We start from the raw sequence: 25793 nt of genomic DNA, 5'->3' as shown, positions 1-25793 counted from the left end.
TGCGCTCACAGCTGAACGCAAGGCAGGAGGGTGCCATCTCAGATACTACACCACGTGCAGCCGAAACCCATGCGCTGAGCCAAACCACAGAATACTGAGATGAGAAGTCACTGCTGTTGGGAGCCACTGAGCTTTAGGGAGGTCTGTCACATAGTAATGCACTGCTAGGCGAAGAGCTGATGTTATCTGAGCATTTCCCTATTTTCCAGGTACCGCTAGAGACTATTTACATACGTTATCTCCCTTAATCATGTGAAGTAGGTATCATTATTACTCCCATTTTACAGAAAAAACAGAGGCCCATAAAGGCTAAGTAACTTGCTTAAAATCACCCATAAGCGATAAGGTTGGAATCTGAGCCCAGTTTCAATAGCTCCAGAGCCCAGGTTCTCATGATAACTGTCCAAGCCTCACTTAGGACAACGACTTCTCACCAGGCACCAGCTTCAGGATGGTGGCCACGGTGATCAAAGTGACAGAATCTCAAGAACAGGAACACAGGGGCAGAAGGCAAAGGAGGGAGTCTGGCTGTGCTCCCTCCTTCCTGCGTGGAGGAGCCGTGCTGTTCCTCAAGAGGCAAGGCAGCTCCCTTACGGCACACCATGAGGTGCTGGGAACCCAGGCCTGCCCTTCTCCAAAGCTCCTGATCACCCAGGCGGCAACAGGCCTCATATCCTCCAGAAATACGCAAGGGAATTGAATGAGTGTCTTAATGCACGCTTACCTCGCCATCCCAGCACGTTTCTTGAGAATTCAACCACTGCCAACTGCATCCCTAAGCACACGCCTTCCAGTCGGGGGGAAAAACAAACAAAACTCCATTGAAAAGGCAGCTCCTACTTTTCCCAGCAGCCTCTGCAATGGCCTTTGTGTCCTTTATTCGGAGAATTATAACCGCAAACTCATAACTTCCTGCTATGAACAAGTACCCTCTGCTGTTACACTTTACTTGTATTAGATTTCAAAAACTGCATGTAAAGTAGATGAAAATTCTAGATTTGCAAAGTCATCCGATTTTAGAAGTAAGTGATATTCTATTCAGTACTTTTTTTTCCCCAGACAGGGTCATGCTGTTGCCCACTCTGGAGTGCAGTGGAGAGATCTTGGCTCACTACAGCCTCGAATTTCTGGGATCCAGCAATCCTCCTGCCTCAGCCTCCACAAGTGTTGGGTTTACAGGTGTGAACCACCGTGCCTAGCCTCAGTACTTTAAAATTCAAGTTTTCTTACCCTCTCTCATTTTTATTTACAATTGTTCAAGTTGAAAATTACTAAAATGTACAGCACCAGGAGGCATGCAAAATCATTCTGTCCAATTTCAGTCAGCTGTTGTGCCAAGTGAGCAGATATAAAACTCAACCTCACGTGTGCTGCAAACAGCTGGGTTCATTAAATGGACAGGAATTCACAATTCATTCTCTCAAAATTCCACAACATCTACATGTAGCTCATAAGCATAAATAAGCTTTCCAAGACTGAATTTGTCTCCAAAAAGAAACATGAAGGCTTCTAGTTGGGCTCCTATCCACAAAGACGGCACGTTTCAGTAATTCCCCCACTTTGTTCATAGGCTCCCACGTGGCACCGTTCCCCGCTCTTTCCTACTCTAAGTGAAGACTGCACTGCAGAGCTCCTTACCCAAAAAAGGCTTTTTCTGATTCCGAGCCCAGGCAATTGCTTGGATTTTTCCTTCTGTTCCTCGAACACCAAATCCTCCTGGAACCAGCACTCCACTGCACAAAAGAACAAACCACAAAGGCAATTCCCCTTTTCTACCAGTCCAGCTTGCAATAATCGCCTGACAGGCCATTACCAAGACACTGAAGCCATGAATTAACCCCATACATTGTGCTATTGGGACAATGAATTGTATGTGAACACTATGAACTTAGAAACTGCATACGAAACTATGGACTTTTCTTAGTAACATAAGAACATGCTTATTGCAAGTGAAAAAGATAGTATACATAATTGCAATACTGCCACTGCACTATCTTTGGTACTGAGTTGTTCACAATTATTTTTTCTTGAGACAGGGTCTCACACTGTTACCCGGGCTGGAGTGCAGTGGTGTGATCACAGCTCACTGCAGCCTTGATCTCCCAAGGAGCTGGGACCACAGGCATGTGCCACCACACCCAGCTGGTTTTGTTGTTTTTGTTGTAGAAACAGGGTCTCCCTATGTTGCCTGGGCTGGTCTTGAACTCTTGGGCTCAAGCAATCCTCCCACCTCGGCCTCTCAAAGTTTCGGGATTACAGGCACGAGCCGCTGTGCCCAGCCCAAAATTTTAAATACATATAGTAACAATTTATTTTACCTCTTGGCTTAAAATGCTCCCCTAAGGGGGCCTTTCTTCATCAGCTCTGTGTGCCATACTGACCAAGACACTCAGAAGAAGGTGTACACCTCCGTAATATTCAACTGTTCTAGTGAACCAGAAATTCTTGCTGATGTTTTACTATTATAAATAACAGCTGCCAAAACAATTGATGAGACTCTACTGATGGGTATTCATCAAATGTTCTGGATGAAAAATTGTTAAATAAGCCTCATCAATAGATGCATATGGCAAACAGTATCAAAATCAGAACAGCTTTTCAGATCCAATGATATTGACAAGCTGCATTTTTTAAGGATTAAATCAGATGGCATGTAGTCCTTTCAACAATTAAAAAACATTTTAACAAGTCAGTTACCTACTACTGGCACATGAAAACAGAGGACTTTTTCATTAAAACAAACCAAAAGAACTCTGGAAACCCAAGGCAGTGAACTCTACTCACTGAGCACTACAGAGCTTCTGCCAAGCTTCGTGGTAGCGCACGGGCTCTTCTTGCGAGGTGATGGGCTCCAAGTCCGCAGAATCTATGTACTGGACGTTATTCAGACAGGGGAGAAAAGCAGGCTCGTGACCCCAGGCTGTGCTTTCTTAATTTTTAAATAATATTATCATTTTATCAAAGTTCTGTCTTTCTTAATTCTGGCTTTAAAGTGATCATCTTAATATATTTAATAACTTAAAATTTTTTTAAATATGAGGTTTTAAAATACAACAGTCTCCTTCAAAATCATTAAACTCCCAAATCTCTCTCTCTCCGCACTCTACTCAGTTCAGGACCTGGTCTCAGCTAAGCCTCTGCAGCAGACTCTAGAGAGCTTTCTGTTCAATGACACTCTCCTCAGTCCATCGGAAGATGGACTTTTGTGGGCTTTTTCCTTTTCTTTCTACCATATTGAAGCATAATTCACATACAATAAAATACAAGCATTTTAAGTGCACACTTTGAAGAGTTTTTGTCAAACATACACACCAAGATACAGAATGAGCCGGGTGTGGTGGCTCACACCTATAATCCCAGCACTTTGGAAGGCTGAGGTGGGTGGATCACTTGAGGTCAGGAGTTCGAGACTAGCCTGGCAAACATGGTGAAACCCCATCCCTACTAAAAATACAAAAAAAAAAAAAAAAAAAAAAATTGCTGAGTGTTGTGGCCAGCTACCCAGGAGGCTGAGGGAGGAGAACTGCTTGAACACAGAAGGCAGAGGTTGCAGTGAACTGGGATCATGCCACTGCACTCCAGCCTGGGTGACAGAGCGAGACTCTGTCTCAAACAAAACAAAACAAAACAAAACGTAAGTTACTATCTTCCCAGAATGTCTCCCCTCTACCTCCTACCGCAAACAACCTCAAATCCAATTTCTATCATCACAGATTCGTTTTGCCTCTTATAGAACCTCATATAAATGGAGCCAAATAGTATATAACCTTTTGTGTCTGGCTTCTTTTGCTTAGTGTTTTTGAAGTTCATCCATGTTGCTGTGTTTATCAGTAGTTTGTTCCTTTTCTTTTTTAACTTTTTTTTGCAGAGACCCCTGGGGGTCTCGCTATGTTGACCAGGCTGCTCTTGAACTACTGGCCTTAGGCGATCCTCCCACAGCAGAGCCTCCCAAAGTGTTGTGATTATGGGCTTGAGCCAGTGTTCAGCCTGGTTTGTTCCTTTTCATTGCTGAGTGGTTTCTACTATATAAATAAGCCATTACAAATTGATCCACTGACAGGCTATAAATATTTGGGTTGTTTAGAGATTTCAGCTATTACAAATAATTTGTCCATTTGAATAAAAATCTTTTTTTTGTGGACGTTTTCAAGTCTCTCAAGTGAGTATCTGGGAATGGACTTATTGGATCACATGTCTACCTTGATAAGAAACTACCAGACTGTTTTCTATTGTGCTGGTGCCATTTTACACTCCCGGCAGCAAGGTAAGAGCTCCACAGCCTCTCTAACACTCAGCCGCTCTAGTGGGTATGCGTCACTATCTCATTGTGACTTCATGTGCACTGATTTCCCTGACAGCTAGAGGTGTTGAGCACCTTTTCGTGTTTATCACCTACATCTTTTTTTGGAAGTGTCTGTTTGAATCTTGTGCCCACTTTTTAAATTAGGGTGTTCACCATTTTTCCACAATCTCCTACCTAAACCCTGCAGTTAGTTCCCTGAACCTCAGGGTAAGACCCAGATTTGGCCCAGTTCATGGAATTGTGGGCAGGCCCTCACCAGCCTGTCTCCAGACAGCCTCCAATTCACAATTTCCATCCACAGTGTTTCCAACTGCTCCACATCTCCGAGCCCTTGGACGTGCTCTATCTATTCTAACAGGAAGGCCCCTTCCAAGCCTTCTCCATCCTACCCAACCCAACCTGGTGTCCCTCCATGAGGAGGTCTGCCTTATGTGTCTGCCACGGTAGGTTCAGCCTCTCCTATGTGCTCCTTCCTATATAAGAGACTCAATATTCCTTAAAGGCACAGACTGTTGCCTTTTCATCCATCTCTCATCCTCTGCCACCTAACAAACACATGGCAGCCACAGACTAACTCCAAGTGGATAAAATAAATGAATGATGGAAAGAACTAGCAAATAAGAAGTCAGGGCTGTGTAATGGGATTTAAATTCTTAAAACACATACAACAGGCCATTCTGCAGGAACCTGTCCAGCAGCACAAAGCAAACTAAAATTCTCACGCTGAGAAACGCCTGCGAAGTAGAAAGCAAACCCCAATGTGGGGACAGCTACATGGGGCCCGTTTAACAACCTCAGCACTGAGCCCCAACTTTACCTCTGACCTTCATCTCCTCCTGAAAAGCTCCAGCTGATGGGCCGGGAAGAAAAGGAATAAAGGGGACAGGCAGAAGGGAGAGTTTTCAAGGACGGCTGACATAGCACTTACCATATGCCAGGCATAATTCTCAGCACTTTGTATTCATGAACTTCTTACAACAACCCTAGAAGGAAGGCACCATCACCATCCCTTTTTAAAGATGTGGAAACTGAGGCACAAAGAGGGTTAAGTAAGTTGTCTAGGTCTCACCACTTGTAGATGACAGAGCTAGAATCTGAGCCCTGGTCACCAGGCTCAGGCATCCATGCTTTTTTTTTTTTTTTAGACGGAGTCTCACTCTGTTGCCCAGGCTGGAGTGCAGTGGTGCAATCTCGGCTCACTGCAACCTCCACCTCCCAGGTTCAAGCAATTCTCCTGCCTCAGCCTCCTGAGTAGCTAGGACTACAGGCACATGCCACCACGCCTGGCTAATGTTTGGTATTTTGAGTAGAGACAGGGTTTTACCATGTTAGCCAGAACGGTCTCAATCTCCTGACCTCGTGATCTGCCCACCTTGGCCTCCCAAAGTGCTGGGATTACAGGCGTGAGCCAACACGCTCAGCCACAGCATCCATGCTCTTAACCATGACACTCTACTGCCACCCATAGACAAGCAGGGCCATGCCCCACCATTCCACCAGCTCAGCTGCTGCCCGCCATGGCACAGACCAGAACACAGTAACTACCATTTACTGAGTGCCCGCCCTGCATCCCAGAGCAAGCTCACAGCTCTATGAGGTTAATAATGTCATTCCCACTCTGCAATAAGTGATAAGCACAGGTTAGGAAAGGCAGCCCACCTGCCAACAAAGTCTCCAAGAGCCTCCAGCTGTCAACTGTGCAGCATGCCTGTGGTCCACCAGTGGTCCCCATTTCCACAGGGCATTTTATTTGGTTACCTGATAGTCATAGGCAAGAACTCAAGTCTCTCTCACCCTCTCTAGTCATCTCTCCCCTTCATTAATTCCTGAAAATGCTCTACTGTCTTCTCAAAGCCACGAAGCAACCACAAATCTTTTTAATCCTTAAAAAGTAATTCTGAGCTCCAAAAACAGAAAGCAGATATGACGCAGCACCTATGAGACTATAGACTTATTCCCTGCTTATCCTTTGGCTGTACCTGTGCCACCCTCCTTACCTTGATTTCCAATTTGTGGTTGATGGCCAGTGCAGAATGCTCCAGAGCCTTAATGACAGAGGCATAGGAGTCTGAGAACTTCGTGTATTTGCCCACAAGGGCAATAGAGCAGGTCTCCAGCAAGCGATCATATCTATCAAATAAACGTCAAGAAAAACCCAATTACTTAGAAGGTACACGCTATCATGAGACCAAAATAGCTATTTCAAGAGAAAAAAAACCATGTCTGGCCAGGAATGAGCTCACGCCCATAATCCTATAATCTCAGCACTTTGAAAGGCTGAGGCGAGGGGATCTTGAGCCCAGGAGTCGGAGGCTACAGTGGGCTGACTGCACCACTAAACTACAGCCTGGGCAACAGTGTGAGACCCTGCCTCAAAAAACCCCCAAAAAACAACACATCTGGGAAGAATATAACGGGAATAGCTATTATCTGAGTTCTGTGTACAGACCAGTAAAGAGGAAGTAATTTTCAGATCAACATGGCAGGCTTTGTAAAGAAAGTTTTTTTTTTTTTTTTTTTTTTGAAACTTACAAGGAGTTTCAATATTTCACACAAATTTGCCTACAAAAAATTTTTTTCATACCAAAGGCCAAAAAAATTAACAGACATAAACAGACAATTCACAAGAATTAATGGGATGAAGGCAAGTGTCAAACAAATTATGGGACATTCACAAAATAGAAAAGTCCACACTCACTAAAAGTTTTCATTGTAAAATATAATAACAGAGCAAAATGCTTATAATATTTTATGAAAAAAGATGATAAAACTGTGCCATTCTGGTAGCTACATGTAAGCAGACAAAGACTGAAAGGAAAATGTTGAAATGAAAAATGATTCTCACAGAGCAATGGAATGAGTATGCCCTCTCCAAATGCTTCTAGGCCGTCATATTGATCTTGCAACTAAGATAAGGCCTGCCCATTGCTCTAAGACATGAAGTGAAGATCTCTGAAGGGATGTGACAGCATCACCGAGCCTTAAAAGGATGTAGTGGAGTAGGCAGCAACACATCCCCGTCCTAATGTGATCCCTTTCTGGTGTGGGGTGAGACACACATTCCCAAACACAGCTCAGATCTCTGGGGTGGTACCCAGGAGTGCTCCAGCCACTGTGAGCCATTCGTGTGGGCTTCGGGTATGCACACTCACCCGCTGCCACCAGGACACCTGTCTGCACTGATCTAGTTGGTAAGAGACTAAGCGTGTTAAGACATAACCCAAACTCAGTGTCTGGAGGCCCAGCACGTGGCCTGGCCCTATCAGAATCTCCTCATCTGTGCCACAGCTACGTGACAGCTAAGATCCTTTCTGAATGTCTCTTACTACAAAGGCCCTTCTAATGAGTGGATGGCAGAAGTGCAAAAGTGCTAGGGCTAGAGTCGGCTTCACCAGCCCTACAAAAGAGTAAAGGAGGCTAGCACTCCCAGCTCCTCATTGCAGGCAAACCTGTCAGCCATCTCTTTCCATTTCATCAGCATTTTTCTTGGCTGCCTCTCAATAGGAAGGTCAAGTCTTCGAAGAAAATAATCTACAACCCCTTGCTCCTCTAACAACAAGGGGACTCGGTAGATGGATGAGACATCGTGGACACAGATCACCTGTTTAGAAAAAAGCAAGTTATTAAATAAAAGCAAAAACTCACCAGGCTTACAGCCTCCTACTAGCTATGTGACCTTGAAAAATATTATGTATTTGAAAACAGAAAAAAGGACAATTTTCTAGATAAAGATAAACTACTAAAACAGACTCAAGAATAGAATAGAAAATTAGTGGCCAATCTATTATGAACATGGATGCAAAAGTCCTTTAAAAAAAATTCATGGCTGGGCAAGGTGGCTTATGCTTATAATCCTAGTACTTTGGGAGGCCATGGCAGGAGGATTGCTCGAGCTCAGGAGTTCAAGACCAGACTGGGCAACATGGCAAAACACTGTCTCTACAAAAAATACAAAATTTAGCCAGGCATGGTGGGCATGTGCATGTAGTCTCAGCTACTTGGGGGGGTAGCTGAGGTGGGAGAATCGCTTGAGCCTGGGAGCTTGAAGCTGTAGTGAGCTGAGATTGTGCCACTGTACTCCAGCCTGGGTGACAGAGTGAGACTCTGTCTCAAAAAAAAAAAAAAAAAAAAAAAAAAAAACCCAAAAAATTAGCTGGGTGTGGTGGTATGTGCCCATGGTCCCAGCTACTCAGGAGGCTGAGGTGGGAGGATCACTTGAGCCTGGGAGTTGGAGGCTGCAGTGAGCCAAGATCGCATCACTGTACTCCAGCCTGGGCAACAGAGCCAGAACCTGTCTTAAAAAAATAATAATAATAATTCAAGATCCAAACCACAAATGTAGTTTAAAAAAAATCATGTCCACAAACCCATGAATGGCTTAGCTAGGAAAAGTGGTTCTCAAACTCAGCTGCATACTGGAGTCATTCAGAGCTTGCAGAAAGTCGGAAGCCCACGCCGCACCCCAGACTACCTGAGTTAGGACCTCGCGGGGTGGGAGGCAAGCATCAGTTTTTAAACTCCCCAAGTGACTCCACTGTGCAGTCAAGTTTGAGGACTACTGTGTTAGGAAATTTAACAGTGGAATTCACCACACAAATAGAAAACAGATTAAGGAGGAAAAAAATTCCCTCAGTAGATGCAGATTTGATGAAAATTCAAAACCAAATTCATAATAAAAATTATTGGTAAATTAAGATTAGGGAAAATTTGGCAATATAAAAAACCCACAGTAAACATCACATGGTTTAATATTAATGCTTACTATTTAAAGTCCAGAACAAGGCCAGAATGGCCTCTTTCAGTACTTCTATTCAGTGATGTACTGAAGATATTAGCCATTATCATTAGATGAGAAAAAAAAATGAACCAGAAAACAAGAAGAGTTGCCACTGAATAATGCAAACAATATCACTGCTTATCCATAAAAACCAAAAGAATTTACAGGTAAACGATCAGTACTAACAGAATTTTAGTAAGGTTGCTAGGCTATAGATGAATGGACAGAGGTCAGCAGGGTCTCCTATACAGGGGGTATATCTAATCAGAAAATATAATTTTTAAAAATACACAGTAGTAATAAAAATTATGAATAGCTATAAATAAATCTAAACAACTTTATGAAGATTAGTAAATCTATAATGTACCTTTATTTTTAAAAAGTATAGAATAGTATCCAAGGATAGTCTTTTCAACAAATGGGGCTGAGGCAAGTAGATATCCATATGTAAAAATTTCAACCCTTACCTCACACTACACACAAAAATTAACCTAGAATGGATCATGTAAGACCTAAAACTAACTTTTACAAGAAAATCTTCATGACCTTGGTTAAGCAAGGAGTTCTTAGATACAACAGTGAAAGCGCAATCCATAAAAGAAAAAAACAGATTGGACTTCATCGAAATTTAAAAGTGTCTGTGCTCTAAAAGACACTATTAAGAAAATGAAGGCCAGGTGCGGTGGCTCACACTTGTAATCCCAGCACTTTGGGAGGCCAAGGCAGGCAGATCACCTGAGGTCAGGAGTTCACAACCAGCCTAGCCAACTTGGCAAAACCCCGTCTCTACTAAAAATACAAAAATTAGCCAGGTGTGGTGGCGCATGCCTGTAGTCCCAGCTACTCGGGAGACTGAGGCAGGAGAGTCGCTTGAACACGGGAGGCAGAGATGGCAGTGAGCTGAGATCATGCCACTGCACTACAGTCTGGGCAACAGAGAAAGACTCCATCTCAAAAAAAAAAAAAAAAAAAAAAAAAAAAAGAGAAGAAAATGAAAAGATAAGGCACAGATAGGGAGAAAATATGTGCAAATCACATTACCTGATAAAAGACTAGTATTCAGACTATATCAAGTCAATTCAGTAAGATAAACATTCCTATTAAAAAAACAAGCAAGGCTGGGCATGCCGGCTCACGCCTGTAATCTCAACATTTTGGAAGGCTGAAGCAAGAAGACTGCCTGAGCCCAAAGAGCTCAAGATCAGCCTGGGCAACATAGCAAGATCTCATCTCTACAAAAAATAAAACAGCTGAACATGGTAGCTTCCGCCTAAGGTACTAGCTACTCAGGAGGCTAAGGCAGGAGGGCTGTTAAGCCCAGGCTGCAGTGAGCTATGACAGCACCACTGCACTCTAGCCAGGGTGACACAGCAAGACCTTGTCTCTTAAAAAAAAAAAAAAAAAAAAGGCAAGGCCAGGTGTGGTGGCTCACCTGTAATCCTAGCACTTTGGCAGGCCAAGACGGGTGGCTCACCTGAGGTCAGGAGTTCCAGACCAACTTGGCTCATATGGCGAAACACCATCTCTACTAAAAATACAAAAATTAGCTGGGCGTGATGGCAGGCGCCTATAATCCCAGCTATTCGGGAGGCTGAGGCAGGAGAATCACTTGAACCCAGGGGGTGGAGGTTCCAGTGAGCTGAGATTGCTCCACTTCACTCCAGCCTGGATGAAAGAGTGAAAACTCTGTATCAAAAAAAAAGCAAAAAATCTGAAACTTAAACTTAAATGTGGAAATACTTGTTACATTTTTAATAGTGAATATTTTTAAGGCCGGGCGCCCTCACACCTGTAATCCCAGCACTTTGGGAGGCTGAGGCAGGTGGATCACCTCAGGTGAGGACTTTGAGACCAGCCTGGCCAACATAATGAAACCCCATCTCTACTAAAAATACAAAAATTAGCCAGGAGTGGTGGTGCACATCTGTAATCCAAGCTACTCGGGAAGCTGAGGTAGGAGAATCACTTGAACCTGGAAGGTGGAGGTCACAGTGAGCCAAAAAGATTGCGCCACTGCACTCCAGCCTGGGCGACAGAGTGAGACTCTGTCTCAATTTAAAAAAAAAAAAAAATTGAACAATTTTAATGACAACCTATTCTGCTAATTGAATTTCCTTCGCTTGCTAGGCCAGAAATATCTAAAACCTGGCCAAAGCTACATGCTCAATGTATCACCACTAGAATTTCCATACTAAGCACCATACTTAGATACATTACAGGTTCCAAATTTTGGATTTCCTGCATCATAGGTACAGTAACAAAAACACTAAAATCTCTGTGACAGCCTACAACACCCTAGACACCAGGCACCAGAAACATAAAGTTGAATGAGGTGGCCCTTGCCCTCCAGAAGCTCAGAGTCTGTGAAGGGAGATACACACCACACATGTGCACACACATGCACACATACACACACACACACACACACACACACACACCAGAAAGATGGGCCCACCAGCAGCATACGTGCAACACCACACAGGAGCCCAGAGAAGGACGCAGTTAACCCTGAAGGCCAAGGGCCAGGAGGTTTGGCAGTTAAAGCTTCTTAGACAACACTATGTCTTCGCTAGAACCTGAAGGATAAGAGTGAGTAGGAGACTGCCAGGCCAACAGGAAGAGGGGAACACAGGTTCTTAACAGAAATTAGCCAGTGAAAAAGTACAATCATAGGGAGAGTGGGGGTACTAGGGGAACCGAAAGATACTCCACCCGGCTAGAGCACAAAGTACGAGGCACGGAGAAGAGGCAGGAGGGACATAGCTGTGTTTGGGGAACCAGGAGAGGCAGGGAATGGCCGATGGCGATGGGTTCTTCTGGAACAGCCCACTATCTCTAATTAGAAAGTAACAAGCCTCACGAAACTGATCAAGAGGCTTTAGGACAATTAGAAGCAAAAAACAACTTATTAGAGATGGGAATTTCTACTCACTTGTTCAGGCTCAACATGGCAGAACATTGATATTTTCTCCTTCACTGATGTGTCAAGTGGATTTGAGCACCTGCATACAACCTAGCAGTAGAGAACAAGATGGCTTAGACACAAGGAAAAGATGACAAAAGTAGGGGTTTCTCCTGACCGAAATTAAAACAGACATCACATTGTTAAGATGAACGAAAACGTTAACTCTCAGCACCAGGCACATAATCCATAAAGATATTATGACTCGTTTCAAAGCTAAAATCCGTAAACACCAAACTGGAGAAACAAGCGAATGGCGGTACAAATGAATACATTAATGAACTACAAGAGCTCTGGGGTTTTCCTCCATTAGTGTTCCCAGGTAGGAGTAAAAATGAGAATAAAAGGACGGAAAGGAAAAATAAGGTCTGGGGAGTACGAGACCTAACATGCTCTAAGTAGGAACATCTTGCAAACTACAGCCCGGTTCAAAGCACTAATCCTATTTTCTCCATCATCCATTATCAAAAGCAAGCCAACAAGACAAAGGTCTTGTCTGTCATGAAAGAGTGATCTGAACTAGACATAAAAGATTACTGCAACCAGTTATCAGGAAATCTTACCAGATCTGGGGAAAGCCCAAGTCCTCTAAGTTCCCGAACACTATTCTGGGTGGGTTTAGTCTTCTGTTCCCCTGTTGAACTTGGCTATTTCACAAAGAAAAAAAAAAAAAAGTTACTTTCCCTCTGATAAGGAATTTTCAAGTATGACTTTTCCTTGAACCCCTTTTAATAGGGAAATAGATCATTTGGTCACTTACATAATTTAGCTTTTATGTTTGTCAAAGTTACACGTGCATGCATTTTAGAGTCAAATGGTTCTACCGAGCTTGTAAGCGGTATCGGCCCTCACCCACTCTCCCCTTTCCAATCCCTAGAAACAACAGCTCTTCAACTCTTAACTGATCTTGCTGGTGTGCTACTTCTTCACATTTACTTGGAGGCATTTTCTATTGATTTCCCTGATAAATGAGGATCCTGCCCCCATTAGACACGTTCCTGTGCCTGCAGCCCTCTTTTGGGTTTACATACTTTTTAAGTATTTAAATACTGTTCCCAAACCATGTGCCACACTTTTCCTTTCTGTACTAAATTATCCTTATTCTCCTCTCACACTTAACAGATACACACGTTACATATGGACTTGTAGGATGGAAATCATTTTCTGTTGGACTTTTTTTTTTTTTTTTTAAACAGAGACAGGCTCTTGTCACATTGCCCAGGCTGGTCTCAAACTCATAGGTTCAAGCAGTCCTCCCACCTCTGCCTCCCAAACTGCTGAGATAACAGGTATGAGCCACCATGCCCAGCCTCCACTAGAATTTTTAATGAAATAGCATCACTGTCTTTTAGCTTCCAGTATTGTTGCTGAGGGGTCCAGCGGCACAATGATTCTTGATTTTTCTCTTTAGAGCCTTTTAGAACTTCTGCCCCATTATTCTGAACCTTCACAATAATATGCCTTAGTGTAGGTCATCTTGTCATCCAGTATGATAGGCACCAAGGGGGCCCTTTCAACCCAGAAACTGATGTCTAGAAATTTCCTTGAATTGTTCAGATAAGGGGTCAGAAAACTTTTTCTGTAAAGGCCCTGATAATAAGTATTTTAGGTTTTGTGGGCCACAGTCTCTGCCACAAGTATTCAACTCTACTGTTCTAGAGCAAAAGCAGCCACAGACAGCACATGAACAAGTGGACGCAGCTGTATTTCCATAAACTTGATTTCCAAAAACGGGGGGGGGGGGGTAGGTTCATGTGGCCCATAGGCTGTCATTTGCTGACGCCTGGGGTTCAGATTATACTTCATTTCTCTGTTCTTATTTTTTGGAACTCCTATTATTTGGACGTTAGAACTTCTGAGCCAGTCCTCTAATTTTTTTACCTTTTCTCTCCTATTTTCTATCTCTTGGTCTTTTTGCTGTACTTCTTGGGTATTTCCTCAACTTGCTTTCTCTTAACTTTTTCATTTCTGCTATCCAATTTTTAATTTCCAAGGATTCTTTTCTGTTCTCTCAATGTTTGTTTCTTACAGCATCCAGTTCTTATCTAATGGATATCGCTTATCTCCTTTTAATTTTCTAAGAATAGTAATGACAGGTCACTTTTGGTTTTTTGTTGTTTTTTTAAAGTTTCCTCTGCTTGTAGCGCCTCAGTTCCCTATAAGTTTCTTTCTTTCTGTTGTTTGGTCTCTTACCTATCAGATGCTTTCTCCAAGTGTATGGAGGCCTACTCAAATGCTACCTGTAAGTTCTGTGTGAGTGGGTAGGCTTGTCATGGTGAAAATCTGGATGGCTTATTTCATGGGGAGCCCCCAGAGCCAGTGTCTTTTATCTTGGGCTATCCATACCCCAGAGGACAATCTTACAATCTCCTACGTGGAATGGCCAAGCCTGAATATGGTGATTCTGGGAACCAAATGGTGGAAGAAGGCAAGAAGTGTCAACAGCATAACATTACACACAACCCCACGTTTGTACTGCCCTCAACTGTCCCTACTGTCTGCTCATCCAGGAACCCTCTCCAGAGAACAAGCCTCCAGCCTTCTGCCAAGGTGGGAGGAGGCTAATGCCCAACTGTGCACTGTAGGAAAAAGATGTCAGGGTCTGAGTCTTCTGAAGCAGTAGTTACATGAGGCCCACCCTCACCCCACTCCTGAGCTTTTGGGGTTCTGCAGGGCAAACAGGGCTGCTTCTCTGCTTTCATTGCTGCAGGCATAAGATCTGGCACTCAAGGTCAGCTTAGTCGGTTTCTATGCATCCATCTGCCTTCCGGCTTCCCAATTTTTGTTACTATTGACTCCTCTCCACAAGATTTGTCTTTAAAAACAGCCTCTTTACTCTAGTTCCACCATATAGTAAAGACAAATGCACACGGCCCATCTACATCTGCAAATGCAACTGCTCTGATTTTTCAAAGGTTTTCTATTTGATCTTTTCAAAAAAGTATGATTGTAACAAACTTAAACTTACAAAGTTCTTTATTCTCTGCTTCCTGCACCTCAAGTGAAAACTACTAGACAATGAGTGAAAATCATTCCAGTTTACCTTTCCTCCCTCCTCTCCATCTCCCCCAAAGTAAAACTTTCAATGTCTTACTTACCTGGGGAACTAGACTGACGTGGATGTTACAAAAGTTCTCTCTTTTGACCTTGAATTGGAACTGACGGAAGGCCTCAATAAAGGGCATGCTTTCTATGTCCCCCACGGTTCCACCAAGCTAGAAGAACAAAGTTGTTTCAGAGGTTAGGCACTAAACCCTTCTCTGGCAGTTTAGTTTTCTAACAACTGTTCTGTCTTCCTGATTCAATCATCAGTAATTATGTAACACTGACTCTCTAACCCTGTATAATGTTAGTTAACAGGAATTAGACATCTCTTTGTACTAAAAGGTTATTCTTTTGGACAGGCTCATCGTTCCCAAAGGTTATTATGGAACTTTCCACATCATTTCAAGAAAAAGGTCAAGTGAGAGAGGTGCCAGGAATGTTATCTGTATCACAGTGACAAAGCAAAAAAAAAAAAAAAATCCGAAATCTTATCTCCTTGGCTAACCATAAATAATTTTTGTACTGAAAAGCATCAGTTGGCTGGGCACAGTGGCTCACATCTGTAATCCTAACACTTTGGGAGACCAAGGCAAGCAGATGGCTTGAGCTCAGGAGTTGGAGACCATCCTGGGCAAAATGACGAAACCCTGCCTCTCCCAAAAAAGTACAAAAACTAGCTGGGCATGGTGGTGCGCACTGTAGTCCCAGCTACTTGGGAGGCTAAGGTAGGAGAACTGCTTGAGCCCAGGAGGTCAAGGTTGCAGTGAGCCATGACTGCTCCACTGGACTCCAGCCTGGGTGACAGAGTGAGACCCTGTCTCAAAAAAAAAAAAAGCATTAGTTATAAACAAACTGCTGGAACTTTTGAGTCTCCTGTTATCTGAGGAACACTGAGATCCAACAGCTAGGATCAGCACAGCAGGAGTACAGATACTGAAACCAAATGAAGCTCATTCGGAGACGAATGCTCTTGCCAGACGAAAGCAAAAGATCTGCTGACTTGCTCAAGAGATAGATGAAAATGTGTCACACTACTCATGGGTACAATCAGTACTAAGTGAACCCATAAATGCTACAAAAAAAGAGCACCGTTTGGGCAAACCACTGTTTTCCCTTGCGTGGCCATTCCACATGACTGTTACTGTGCCCTTACCTGCCACATTGCAACATACTGCACCAGAGATAGGAAGGCCAAGGGCTCCACTGGGAACTGTCTTATCAGTTGTTGATGGCTGACTAAGGAGATGAGTACACTTGTTCACATGTGCAGGAATCATACAAACCTCAATAACACACACTTGAGGTTCCAGGCCATCTTCATCTACAGGTATTAACGCCTGTCTCATCACCCACTCCTGGATTGCATCTGTGATATGAGGGACAACTGGGAAAGAGAAAACAAACAGGGAACTTATGCTTGTCCATCTACATTGATTGAGACAAATGCACTTACTGTGAAAACAAACTGCAGCACTCTTTGCCTGGAGAGAGTAGCAATAGGGTCATAAAAATACTTTTGAGGTCCCCTTTAACTGGCCTCAACAAATCTCTGAGCTCACACTTCCTGCAGCCAGATGTCTAAGTTGTTGCTGGAAGCCCTGCAACAGAGCAAGGCTGAGAGCAGTGTCCTGAGCCACACAGGCGCACGTGCCCCTGTGCAGAGTCCACCCTTTCGGCCACACACCAGTATGGCCAACCCTATTGCTCACAGCTGAAGGTGGGCACATTACACTTCAGTGCATTTCCAGGAACAAGAGACTTCTGGGACCCTGTTCCATATGTTTCCAGTTTACCAAAGGGTAGACAATCCACGGCAGTGAGCCAGCACAGCACAGCAGAGTGGTTAGGAGCACAGCACCTGGGGTCAAAATGTCTGGATTCAAACCTCAGTCCCATGACTCGTTAGCTGTGGATCTTTGGGCCAATTACAGAACCATTTTAAGCTTGTTTTCCCCACCTGTTAAGTTGTGGAAATTTTGTGAGACAGCACCTGTAAAATGCTCAGTAAAGTGCCTGCCATGTCAATGCTCAAAGAATGCCAGCAATTGCTCAACACTTCAAAAATCATAGTTGTTGGGCACAGACTGCAAGTTCCTAAAAGGTGAAGATTACTGTTTAACTCCAGGTTACTCCAGTTACAGCAATGCCTCACGCATAAGGATATTCATTTGCCTCACGCAGGAGAATATTCATTATCTACTCCACACATGGTGTCAAAGTGATCTTTTAAAATTCAAGTCAGAATTCATCACTCCCACACTTCAACTTTTCAGTGGCTTCCCACTCCTCCGAGTACACTCCTAGCTTCTTGCTGCGGCCCAGAGACTGGGTAGAACCTGGCTGTGGCTACCACCCCCGCTCTCTGACCATCCCCCTCGGTCACTTTGCCTCAGCCATGCCGGCCTCCCCTCCATTCCTGGACCAACCAAGCCTTCGTAGCCCTGCGCCTCCGCACTTCTCATTCCACTCTCGCTGTGATTGGCCTCTCAGCTCAAATGGCCTCTCTTGGGAGACTCCCCGACCACCTGCCCAAAGTGGCTTTCCCCAGTCACTCTTTCTGTCCTCACTCCATTGGTTTCTTCACAGTTTCTGACAGACGTCTCATTTTGTTTTATGTTTGTTGTTTGCCTCCCCCACAGGTAACCTCCATGTGGGCAACGACCTCTCTGGTCTTGTTCATCACATGCATTACCAGCACCAGTGAGGGTCTGACTGCAGTGAGCATTCAATGCAAATTTGATGGATGATGAATAAATAAACAGCAAACTGTATGATCAAAACCATTCTAATTCCTAACTGATTCCTTTCTATGTGTCAGGAAGTCAGGGAAACACTTCATTGACTTTTAGTTCCTTTAATCCTCCTAACAACCCAGAGAGGTAGGTGTTGTTATTGTCTCCACTTTACAGAAAAGGAATCCACATTTCGAAGAGGTTAATTTGCCCATGTTCACAAAGCTGGTGAGAGGGGAAGCTAAGATCCAAACGTGACCCAATTAGCCCAGAATCTTGCCAGGGCAGTCCCAGACCAGAGCCAGCTGTCAGTGTGACCCTCAGCTTTCAAGCCAGTAAAGTCTAAAGCCAAAAGCAGATTTGCTCTCATAACTCAGATTAAAGCCACTTTTCAGCAACCTCTCCAAATTTGGGCCACTGCCATTATACTAGATCAGTAGTTTTCCATCCCCACCTTTTTAAAGCAGCAAAACATTTTCCTTAAATGAATGTTTGTACAAAATCTCCAAAACAGCAAATAGATGTAAGCGAAGCTGTGCCAGTGAAAGCTTGGGAGGACCCAGAAACCCACTTCTCAGGCTCCTCCTAGGCCATATGGCACTGATGAACGGCCTGGAAACCAGTATGCACAATAGATGTTCATTTCCTTCTCACTTTTATACATAGTAAGTCCCAGATGCACACATACATGCCATCTGGCTTAATGCCCTAATCGAGTTGCCTTTACCACTTTCACACTCATTACTGTGTAAAAACAACAGCTCTCTGGACTCGTATCATGCTGCCTTGGCAGGACTGACAAGCTTCAATGAAGAAGTAGTTCTTCAAATTATTTTTTTTAGCAAACAACAATATAATTCTGATTTTTCAACTGAAGGCATATTTCAGTAACAATACCTTGAGAGTTTCATGCTGAAATCACATACAATGTAAACTTTTGTACTCAAAAGGGAATTATACATCTGTGTAGAGGTGAGGGGGGAGGAAATTAAGCTGGTTAAGACTTTTAAGCTTTAAAGGTAAATCCAGTATTACCTTGGACAGTTTTCCCTAAGTAATCTCCTTTCCGTTCCTTGTTAATGACATACTGGTATATCTTTCCAGTGGTCAGATTATTGTCCTTGGTGAGGCGGATGTCAAGGAACCGCTCATAGTTACCCAGGTCAAGGTCTACTTCCCCACCATCATCCAGTACAAAAACCTCACCTGCAGTGAACAGAGAAACCATTTACGTTAAGTGAAAAATACCTATACCGTGGCACAACTGCAATCCTGAAATAAAACTCTCATTAACAAGGTGTGCAATTACGTAATAGGAAGCACAGAAATTCACTTCTAGAAGACTAAATATGACACACAAAAAGAAAAATTATCAGCTGTTCTCTAAAAGGTAACTTCATACTTCTAGCCTGTCAACAAACTCATTCTTAAGAAGAGTTATAAAACAGCACGAGATGGGAAGAAATGACAGCCCAGTGGGCTGTGCCTATACAGGACCTTACAGTAGTATACAGCATCCGCTGCCTAGGGAAAAAGAACCTTCAGAAAAGTCTCCTAATTGAGCATAATATGGTTTAAAGTATGATAAAAATATTTGATTCAAAATCTGGATATATGCATATGAAGTTTGTGCTGATTATAAAAATCAGCTTCTGAGCTCTGCTTTTGTTCTAAACAACTTTGTGAAACTGCACACATTTACCCCATTCCTTTGTTGCACATTCATTCCATGAAACTTCACTCTACAAATTTTGCCCAGAATGATTCATTCCTACCACCACAATAGGAGACAAACTCAAACACAGGAAAGGAAAAAAACGTCTCATTTTCTCCCTCAGAGAGATAACTCATCCTCTGCTCAAGAATTCTGTATTAAAGATCACTCAGGTATATGGATCTTTTCCTGATGCCATTTGTTACATGAGGATTTCTGCACTAGTGACACCTAATGCTTGTAGATTTTCACCTCAACGCTAGAGAGGAGGAGTATGAATGCAGAATTTTAAAACTTAAGAGGTATGTTTTAACATCTCTCCCAGTTTTAAGCAATTAATCTTTGAAGTAACCGCCACAGTCGCATGTCACACCGTCGACAGGTTCTCAATAACAACAAAGAAGTAAAAGGCAGTCAGGCACGGTGGCTCATACCTGTAAAACCTAGCACTTTGGGATTACAGGTGGGAGGACCCAAGACCAGCCTGGGCAACATAGTGGAACCCCACCTCTACAAAAAATTTAGAAATTAGCCAGGCATGGTGATTTACACCTGTAGTCCCAGCTACTCAGGAGGCTGAGGTGAGAGGATCGCTTGAGCCAAGGAGGTGGAAGCTGCAGCGAGCCATGATCACACCACTACACTCCAGCCTGAGGGACAGAGTGGGATCCTGTCTCAAAAAAAAAAAAAAAAAAAAGAATTCTGCTTCTTCCTTTCTAGGTGAGAAAAGTATCATTCTGCTATATTAAGGGACCCGTTAGAAGGCAGAAAATAAAAGTTATGCAAACCGTGCACATAATTCCCAAGTGCTGACATGTTCTCCCACATGCAATTATTATAAAGAAATCCGCTGTGCTTACCATGCTCATAAGGAGAGAATGTTCCTGCATCAATGTTAATGTAGGGGTCAATTTTGATTGAAGTTACATGTAAACCACATGACTTGAGTATTGTGCCCACACTGCTGGCAATGATTCCTTTTCCAATTCCTGATATAACACCACCAGTAACCAGAATGTACTTCATTTTACTCTTTGACCTGGAAGAAGGAAAAATTACAGATGAAATAAATGTATCTCAACAAACCAAACTCATCTGGGTTCAAACACTGGCTCTGCCAATTATTAGCTATGAACCCTATTGAAGCCTCAGTTTCTCTGTCACAGGACTTCAGAAGGTTCTCGTCAGGTTTAAATAGGATCATAACAAACATTTCTTGGATCACTGAAGGGCTTTAGTCAAATATGTGTAGAAAAACAACTGCTACTCTAATAACACAGCTTTTGTTTAAAGCTTTGACAACTAATAACCTTCAGAGTCAACCTAATAAAACCAGCTCTAAGCTGGTTGATAGAACACTACACCCCAAATGTTTGCTGACATCACTGCCAGACACTGGGATACCAGGCAGGTGCCTCATTATTTTCCCTACATGGGAAAAAAATTCAAACTTGGATAAGTACTCCAGTTCTCCAGGAAATAAATAATGTCTTTGGCTAAACTACAACATATCATCAAGAAAACACAGCTCCTCTAGGTTATAAAAGATAGACTAAAAGGAAAGAACATCAACATTTCGAAGTGGTTGCAGCTAAACCACAATTCCTTTAACTAAAAGTAGTTCTCCGGCTGGGCATGGTGGCTCATGGCTGTAATCCCAGCACTTTGGGAGGCAGAGCCAGGAGGATCACTTGAGGTCAGGAGTTCGAGACCAGCCTGGCCAATATGGGGAAACCGCATCTCTACTAAAAATACAAAAATTAGCTGGCTGTGATGGCGCACACCTGTAGTCCCAGCTACTCAGGAGGCGGAGGCAGGAGAATCCTTGAACCCAGGAGGCAGAGGTTGCAGTGAGCTGGAATCATGCCACTGCACTCCAGTGTGCGTGACAGAATAAGACTACCTCAAAAAAAAAAAAAAAAAAAAGTAGTTCTCTTCTATAATTTAACAATAACTTGCTCCTTGTCAGAAATCTCTCCCAGGCATGCAATGAAGAGAGACCGTAAATACTGGGGCAGAGGGACATCAGATAAGAAACCAGTCAGAAGCACATGATGAGCAGAGGACTCAGAGGGGAGATGAGATGAAATCCAAAGAGCAGTGCCACGGTGGCAGGGAAAGGAGAAATAAAAGAAGATGTAAGGGCAGCAGAGTCAAGATGCAGGTGAAAACAGCATGGACAAGAGGTGAGGAGACCGTGACAGGCTCACCACGGAGGATTTATCACTGGTCCCCAGGTGCAGAGGTCCAGAATCGTCCATTTGGTCAGCAAACCCAAATGTGACCAAAATGAAAAACACAATTGGAAAGTAGCAGAAAATGATTACTTTGGCATGGTCAGGACATTTTCCTCCTCAGGAACGTTCCATGTGAAGCCAAATTATGATAAAATAAACTAAGGAACAAGACAACTAAGGAGTTGTGCTTGAAGCATTCCCCCACCCCACCCCCTCCCAAGAGCAAGAAAGAACACACTTGGCAGGGAAGGAAGAATGCTCAGAAGTCTTCCCCGCTGCAAAGGCTCTTTGCATCCTCTGCTACAGCATTTCCAAAAGCATGCTCCCTGGTTTCAACAAAATGCACACGGGATTCTCAAAAAGGGTTTTATGGATATAAATCAGAGAAATGCTGATTAAACCAAGTCATTTAACGCAAGAATCCTGGGACTGTTTAGCAAGTAAACTCGCACTGTGATCACTGCTATACAGTATGCGGTGTCTCCAAGCTTATCTGACCCTAAGTCTCTCACTTTACAGTTCCTTATTGACACATGAAAATCAGACTTAGGTACATTTTAGATATGTTCTAACCAGACATATCCCTTACTGAGACTATACCCTGGTCTCCCTAAGTTTTGGATGATCCTAGAAATTCCTCTGCCACCGAGTGAGTTACTTCTTTAAAAGATTCATCTCATCCAATTACATTTGATTTGTCCCAATTTTACTCTAAGAGTTTAACAGCTCTCTTTACGTTCTTTAGTTTCTCTCTTTGGATTCTTGCCGTCTCAGTGCCTGGCAATAAATATGCCAATGTACACAAAGATCAGGCGGGAGGCTCATTCATTCATCCTTATGGGCTACTGACTTACATGACAGCTACTGTGCTTGGGGACTGCAAACATTAATCAGATTTGGGCCCATATCTCAACTTTCTGGCAGTCCAGTTGGAGAGATGAAACATTAACAAATACACGAGTAATTCAGTGATGGTGGAAGCAGACAGAAAACATGTTTAGCCTATAAAGGGGGACGAAGAGAGCAGAAGCTTTCAGTACAACGGCCATCAGAGGAAGGTGAGAGAAGTCCTGGGGGTAGTGGGCGGATCCAGGCAGCTCCTGTTTTGTAGATATGACCTGCAATGGGCCTTGAAGGACTGACTGCACGACTCAGAGCACAGGAAAGGGAACAGGGTGAACAGGCAGGTGTGGGGCAGCTACAGAGAACAGAGGTAAGGCCGTGAGGGGGAAGGCGGGGAGGGAGGGATATACAGTGGAAGATAAACTGGAAAGGTAGGCAAGGGCCAGATCATGTGCAAACTGGCATGCCCAATCTGAACTTAATTCTGAAGGTGACAGAAGGCGCAAGAAGGCTTTCTGGCACAGAAGTAACGTAAATCAAGACGCATCAGAGAAATTCAACAAAGACGGAGGGGGGAAATGCTTTTTCTTTCAATGTTATAAGATGAAGTGCCAGCCCCTATTACTCGTGTGCAAACCTCAGTCATGTCACTTGAGCTGCCTGCAACGCGGGTTCTCATCTCGGGAAATGGGGGTGAGAATCTCTGCGCCGCCCGCGTCACAGGGCCGCTGAGGATTCGAAACTGTAACGAGCGTGGTAGGAAGGGCGCCACGCAAACGTGGTGAGCTCTATACACCGCTAGCGCCCCGACTCCCGGCCGTCGGGAAGAGAGGAAGCCGTGGGGCCCAAAGGCCAGTCGTGGGGCCCAGGGCCGGCGAGCTCGCAGGCCCCCTCGTCCTACGGCGCGGAGCCGCCCCGCCCAGCCCCGGGCGGCTGAGCCCGCGCCGAGGCCGGAGGCCCGAGGCCCGAGGCCCGCACCGCCTGAATGGATGGGCGACTGCCGGGCTTCCTCGCAGACGAAGAGCAAGGGCGGGGGAGGGGGGGCGGCGCTCCACGCCCCTACGGCCATCTCCGTCCGACGAGCCCGGCCGACCTGATTCGGCGCGGCCCAGCGCGGCCCCGCAGCCTCTGAAGCCACCCCGCGCCCCGCTCGGCCCCTCTCCCCAGCGCCGCCCGGCCACGAGGCCCGCGCGCGGGAGCCGGCAGCTCGCCGGCCGGGGCGCCCGCCCCACTCCCGTTAGGCACACAGCCCATTGGGCAGGACGCCGAGTCACCTCGCCCCTGATTGGTAGGAGCGACGTCCGTCACCCCGGCGGCGGGGCTATTCGGCGCCGGGCTCAGCTCGAGCCGCTGACTCCTGCGCGGGAGAACAGTTCCCCTCCGGGATCCCTGGAGTCAGCCTACCTGCGGCCGGCTTCAGATCCTCCCGTCAGCGACAGAGCTGGGCCGGCGACGCGCGCGGAACCCCGGACAGCCAGTGAACAACCCCGACCGCATGCGCCCGGCAGTCTTTCACGGAGGCGGGCTCTAGGCTGTGCGCACGCAGAGGGTGGAGGGCGGGGCGGGCCTGGAGGGCGCGGGGCGGGGCGGGGCCTGGAGTGCGCAGGCGCGGGACGGGACCGCCTGGCCGCCTCGGCTGAACTGTGCCGCCGGCAGTTCGAGGCCGGGCGGGTGGTGGCGTGTCTGCCCCTCTGCTTCCGTCCCAGCCTGTGGCCCAAGCTTCCTCTCTTGAAGGGGAGGAGGCTGTTTGGGGACTCACGCCTGGCCTATTCGTCGCCTGGCCTCGCGTCCTCCCACAGCGGGCTCCTGGAGTTCTGGGCGTCGCCTTCCATCCGATGGTCTTCCACTGTGGGCTCCTGGCGGTGACGCGCCAGCGCATCTCTGCCTCCGGGCGAGGGACGGCGGCAGCGCCACCCCGGCCTCCAAGACGGAAGTGCGGAGGGTCGCGTGGCGCTGGCTCCTCGTTGGCCTCCCTCCTCCCCACACCTGCCCCGAAGGCGGCTGCTTTGGATGGACTAGGATCCCGAAAAGTACTGTTTCATCTAGCTATCGCTCCCTGAGCACCGACTGTGCCACGCACTGTGCTGGACACAGAGGGACCCTCTCCTCGGACTAACGATGTAGGGAGGCACACTGAGCAGCTCGTTACACTTCATAGTTGTCATGGGTGCTTGCTGCAGAGATGCTGGTGCCGGGGCAGTGAGTGCCCAGCGCGGGGACTGACCAAGTCCGGTGGGGGTTGGGAATTCAGGCGGGAAGCCCGCCCTGAAAAAGTAACTTTGAAGCAGAGACCTAAGTAGACTGGCAAAGATGGGAAAGGGAGAGGCGGGGATAAGAAAGTGAGGCGTGCTTGAGCCCAAAAGTTCGAGACCAGCTTGGGTAACAGCGAGACCCCGTTTCTTATAAAAATAATAATAATAGGCCAGGCGCAGTGGCTCACACCTGTAATCCCAGCATTTCGGGAGGCCGAGGCAGGCAGATCACAAGGTCAGGAGTTCAAGACCAGCCTCGCCAATATGGTGAAACCCCTTATCTACTAAAAATACAAAAATTAGCTGGGCATGGTGGTGGGCGCCTGTAGTCCCAGCTACTCAGGAGGCTGAGGCAGGAGAGTAGCTTGAACCTGGGAGGTGGAGGTTGCGGTGAGCCGAGATGGCACCATTGCATTCCAGCCTGGGCAACAGAGCGAGACTCTGTCTCAAAGAATGAATGAATGAATGAATGAATGAATGAATGAATGAATAAAATAAAAATAGCAATAATAATTTTTTTTTTAAGTGAGGCAGAAAGAAAAGCCTGTGTACAAGCCCAAAGAGGCCGGCACAGCTGAATTGGAAGGCCAGTCTAGCCGAGTCCGCAAGGGCCACAGGAAGCGAGATTAACATGAGATTAGGTTGAAGAGTTGGGTAGGGCCATACGGTGAAGAGCATTATAGACCAAGTAAAGACTTTTCTTTCTCCTGGGGATATTGGAAAGCTGTAGAAACTTTAGAGAGGCTTTTGACCTTCCTTTGAATAGTGAATATATGTACATGGTTACAATTTTTCCCCAAACACTACACAAGGGTATCCATGAAAAGTAAATCTCTTATTTCTGTACCCCAGTGTTCCTGTTTTGTTCTCTAGAAGCAGTTTGCCACAAGTTCTTAACTATCTTCATTGAAGGAGTTTTAAAAAAAAA

General features: G+C 45.2%; 1 protein-coding gene across 6 annotated transcripts in view; it reads right to left on the bottom strand.

The window, feature by feature from the left end:
- CTPS1 (CTP synthase 1) overlaps window positions 1-24151 on the bottom strand; it is a 77603-nt gene extending 53452 nt beyond the window's left edge. For 4 of the 6 annotated variants that reach the window (XM_058442489.1, XM_058442491.1, XM_058442488.1 and 1 more), the window contains exons 1-12: window positions 23251-23333; window positions 20394-20572; window positions 18855-19025; window positions 16371-16471; window positions 15141-15257; window positions 12606-12689; window positions 12013-12093; window positions 7753-7904; window positions 6301-6433; window positions 2785-2873; window positions 1639-1733; window positions 725-787 (exon numbers count right to left, since the gene is read on the bottom strand). In XM_058442489.1, coding sequence (XP_058298472.1) covers window positions 725-787; window positions 1639-1733; window positions 2785-2873; window positions 6301-6433; window positions 7753-7904; window positions 12013-12093; window positions 12606-12689; window positions 15141-15257; window positions 16371-16471; window positions 18855-19025; window positions 20394-20559 — 1252 coding nt within the window. In that variant the 5' untranslated portion in view covers window positions 20560-20572; window positions 23251-23333. Of the gene's footprint in view, window positions 1-724; window positions 788-1638; window positions 1734-2784; window positions 2874-6300; window positions 6434-7752; window positions 7905-12012; window positions 12094-12605; window positions 12690-15140; window positions 15258-16370; window positions 16472-18854; window positions 19026-20393; window positions 20573-21317; window positions 21371-23250; window positions 23334-24017 lie in introns of those variants that run through there. The other 2 variants (XM_032160461.2, XM_032160462.2) reach the window with 2 other exon arrangements.
- Between the last annotated feature and the right edge of the window lie 1642 nt (window positions 24152-25793).

The sequence above is a fragment of the Hylobates moloch genome, unplaced genomic scaffold (assembly GCF_009828535.3).
Source record: "Hylobates moloch isolate HMO894 unplaced genomic scaffold, HMol_V3 SCAFFOLD_8, whole genome shotgun sequence".
Classification (NCBI taxonomy): domain Eukaryota; kingdom Metazoa; phylum Chordata; class Mammalia; order Primates; family Hylobatidae; genus Hylobates; species Hylobates moloch.
This window is presented reverse-complemented; position numbering and strand designations above follow the sequence as displayed.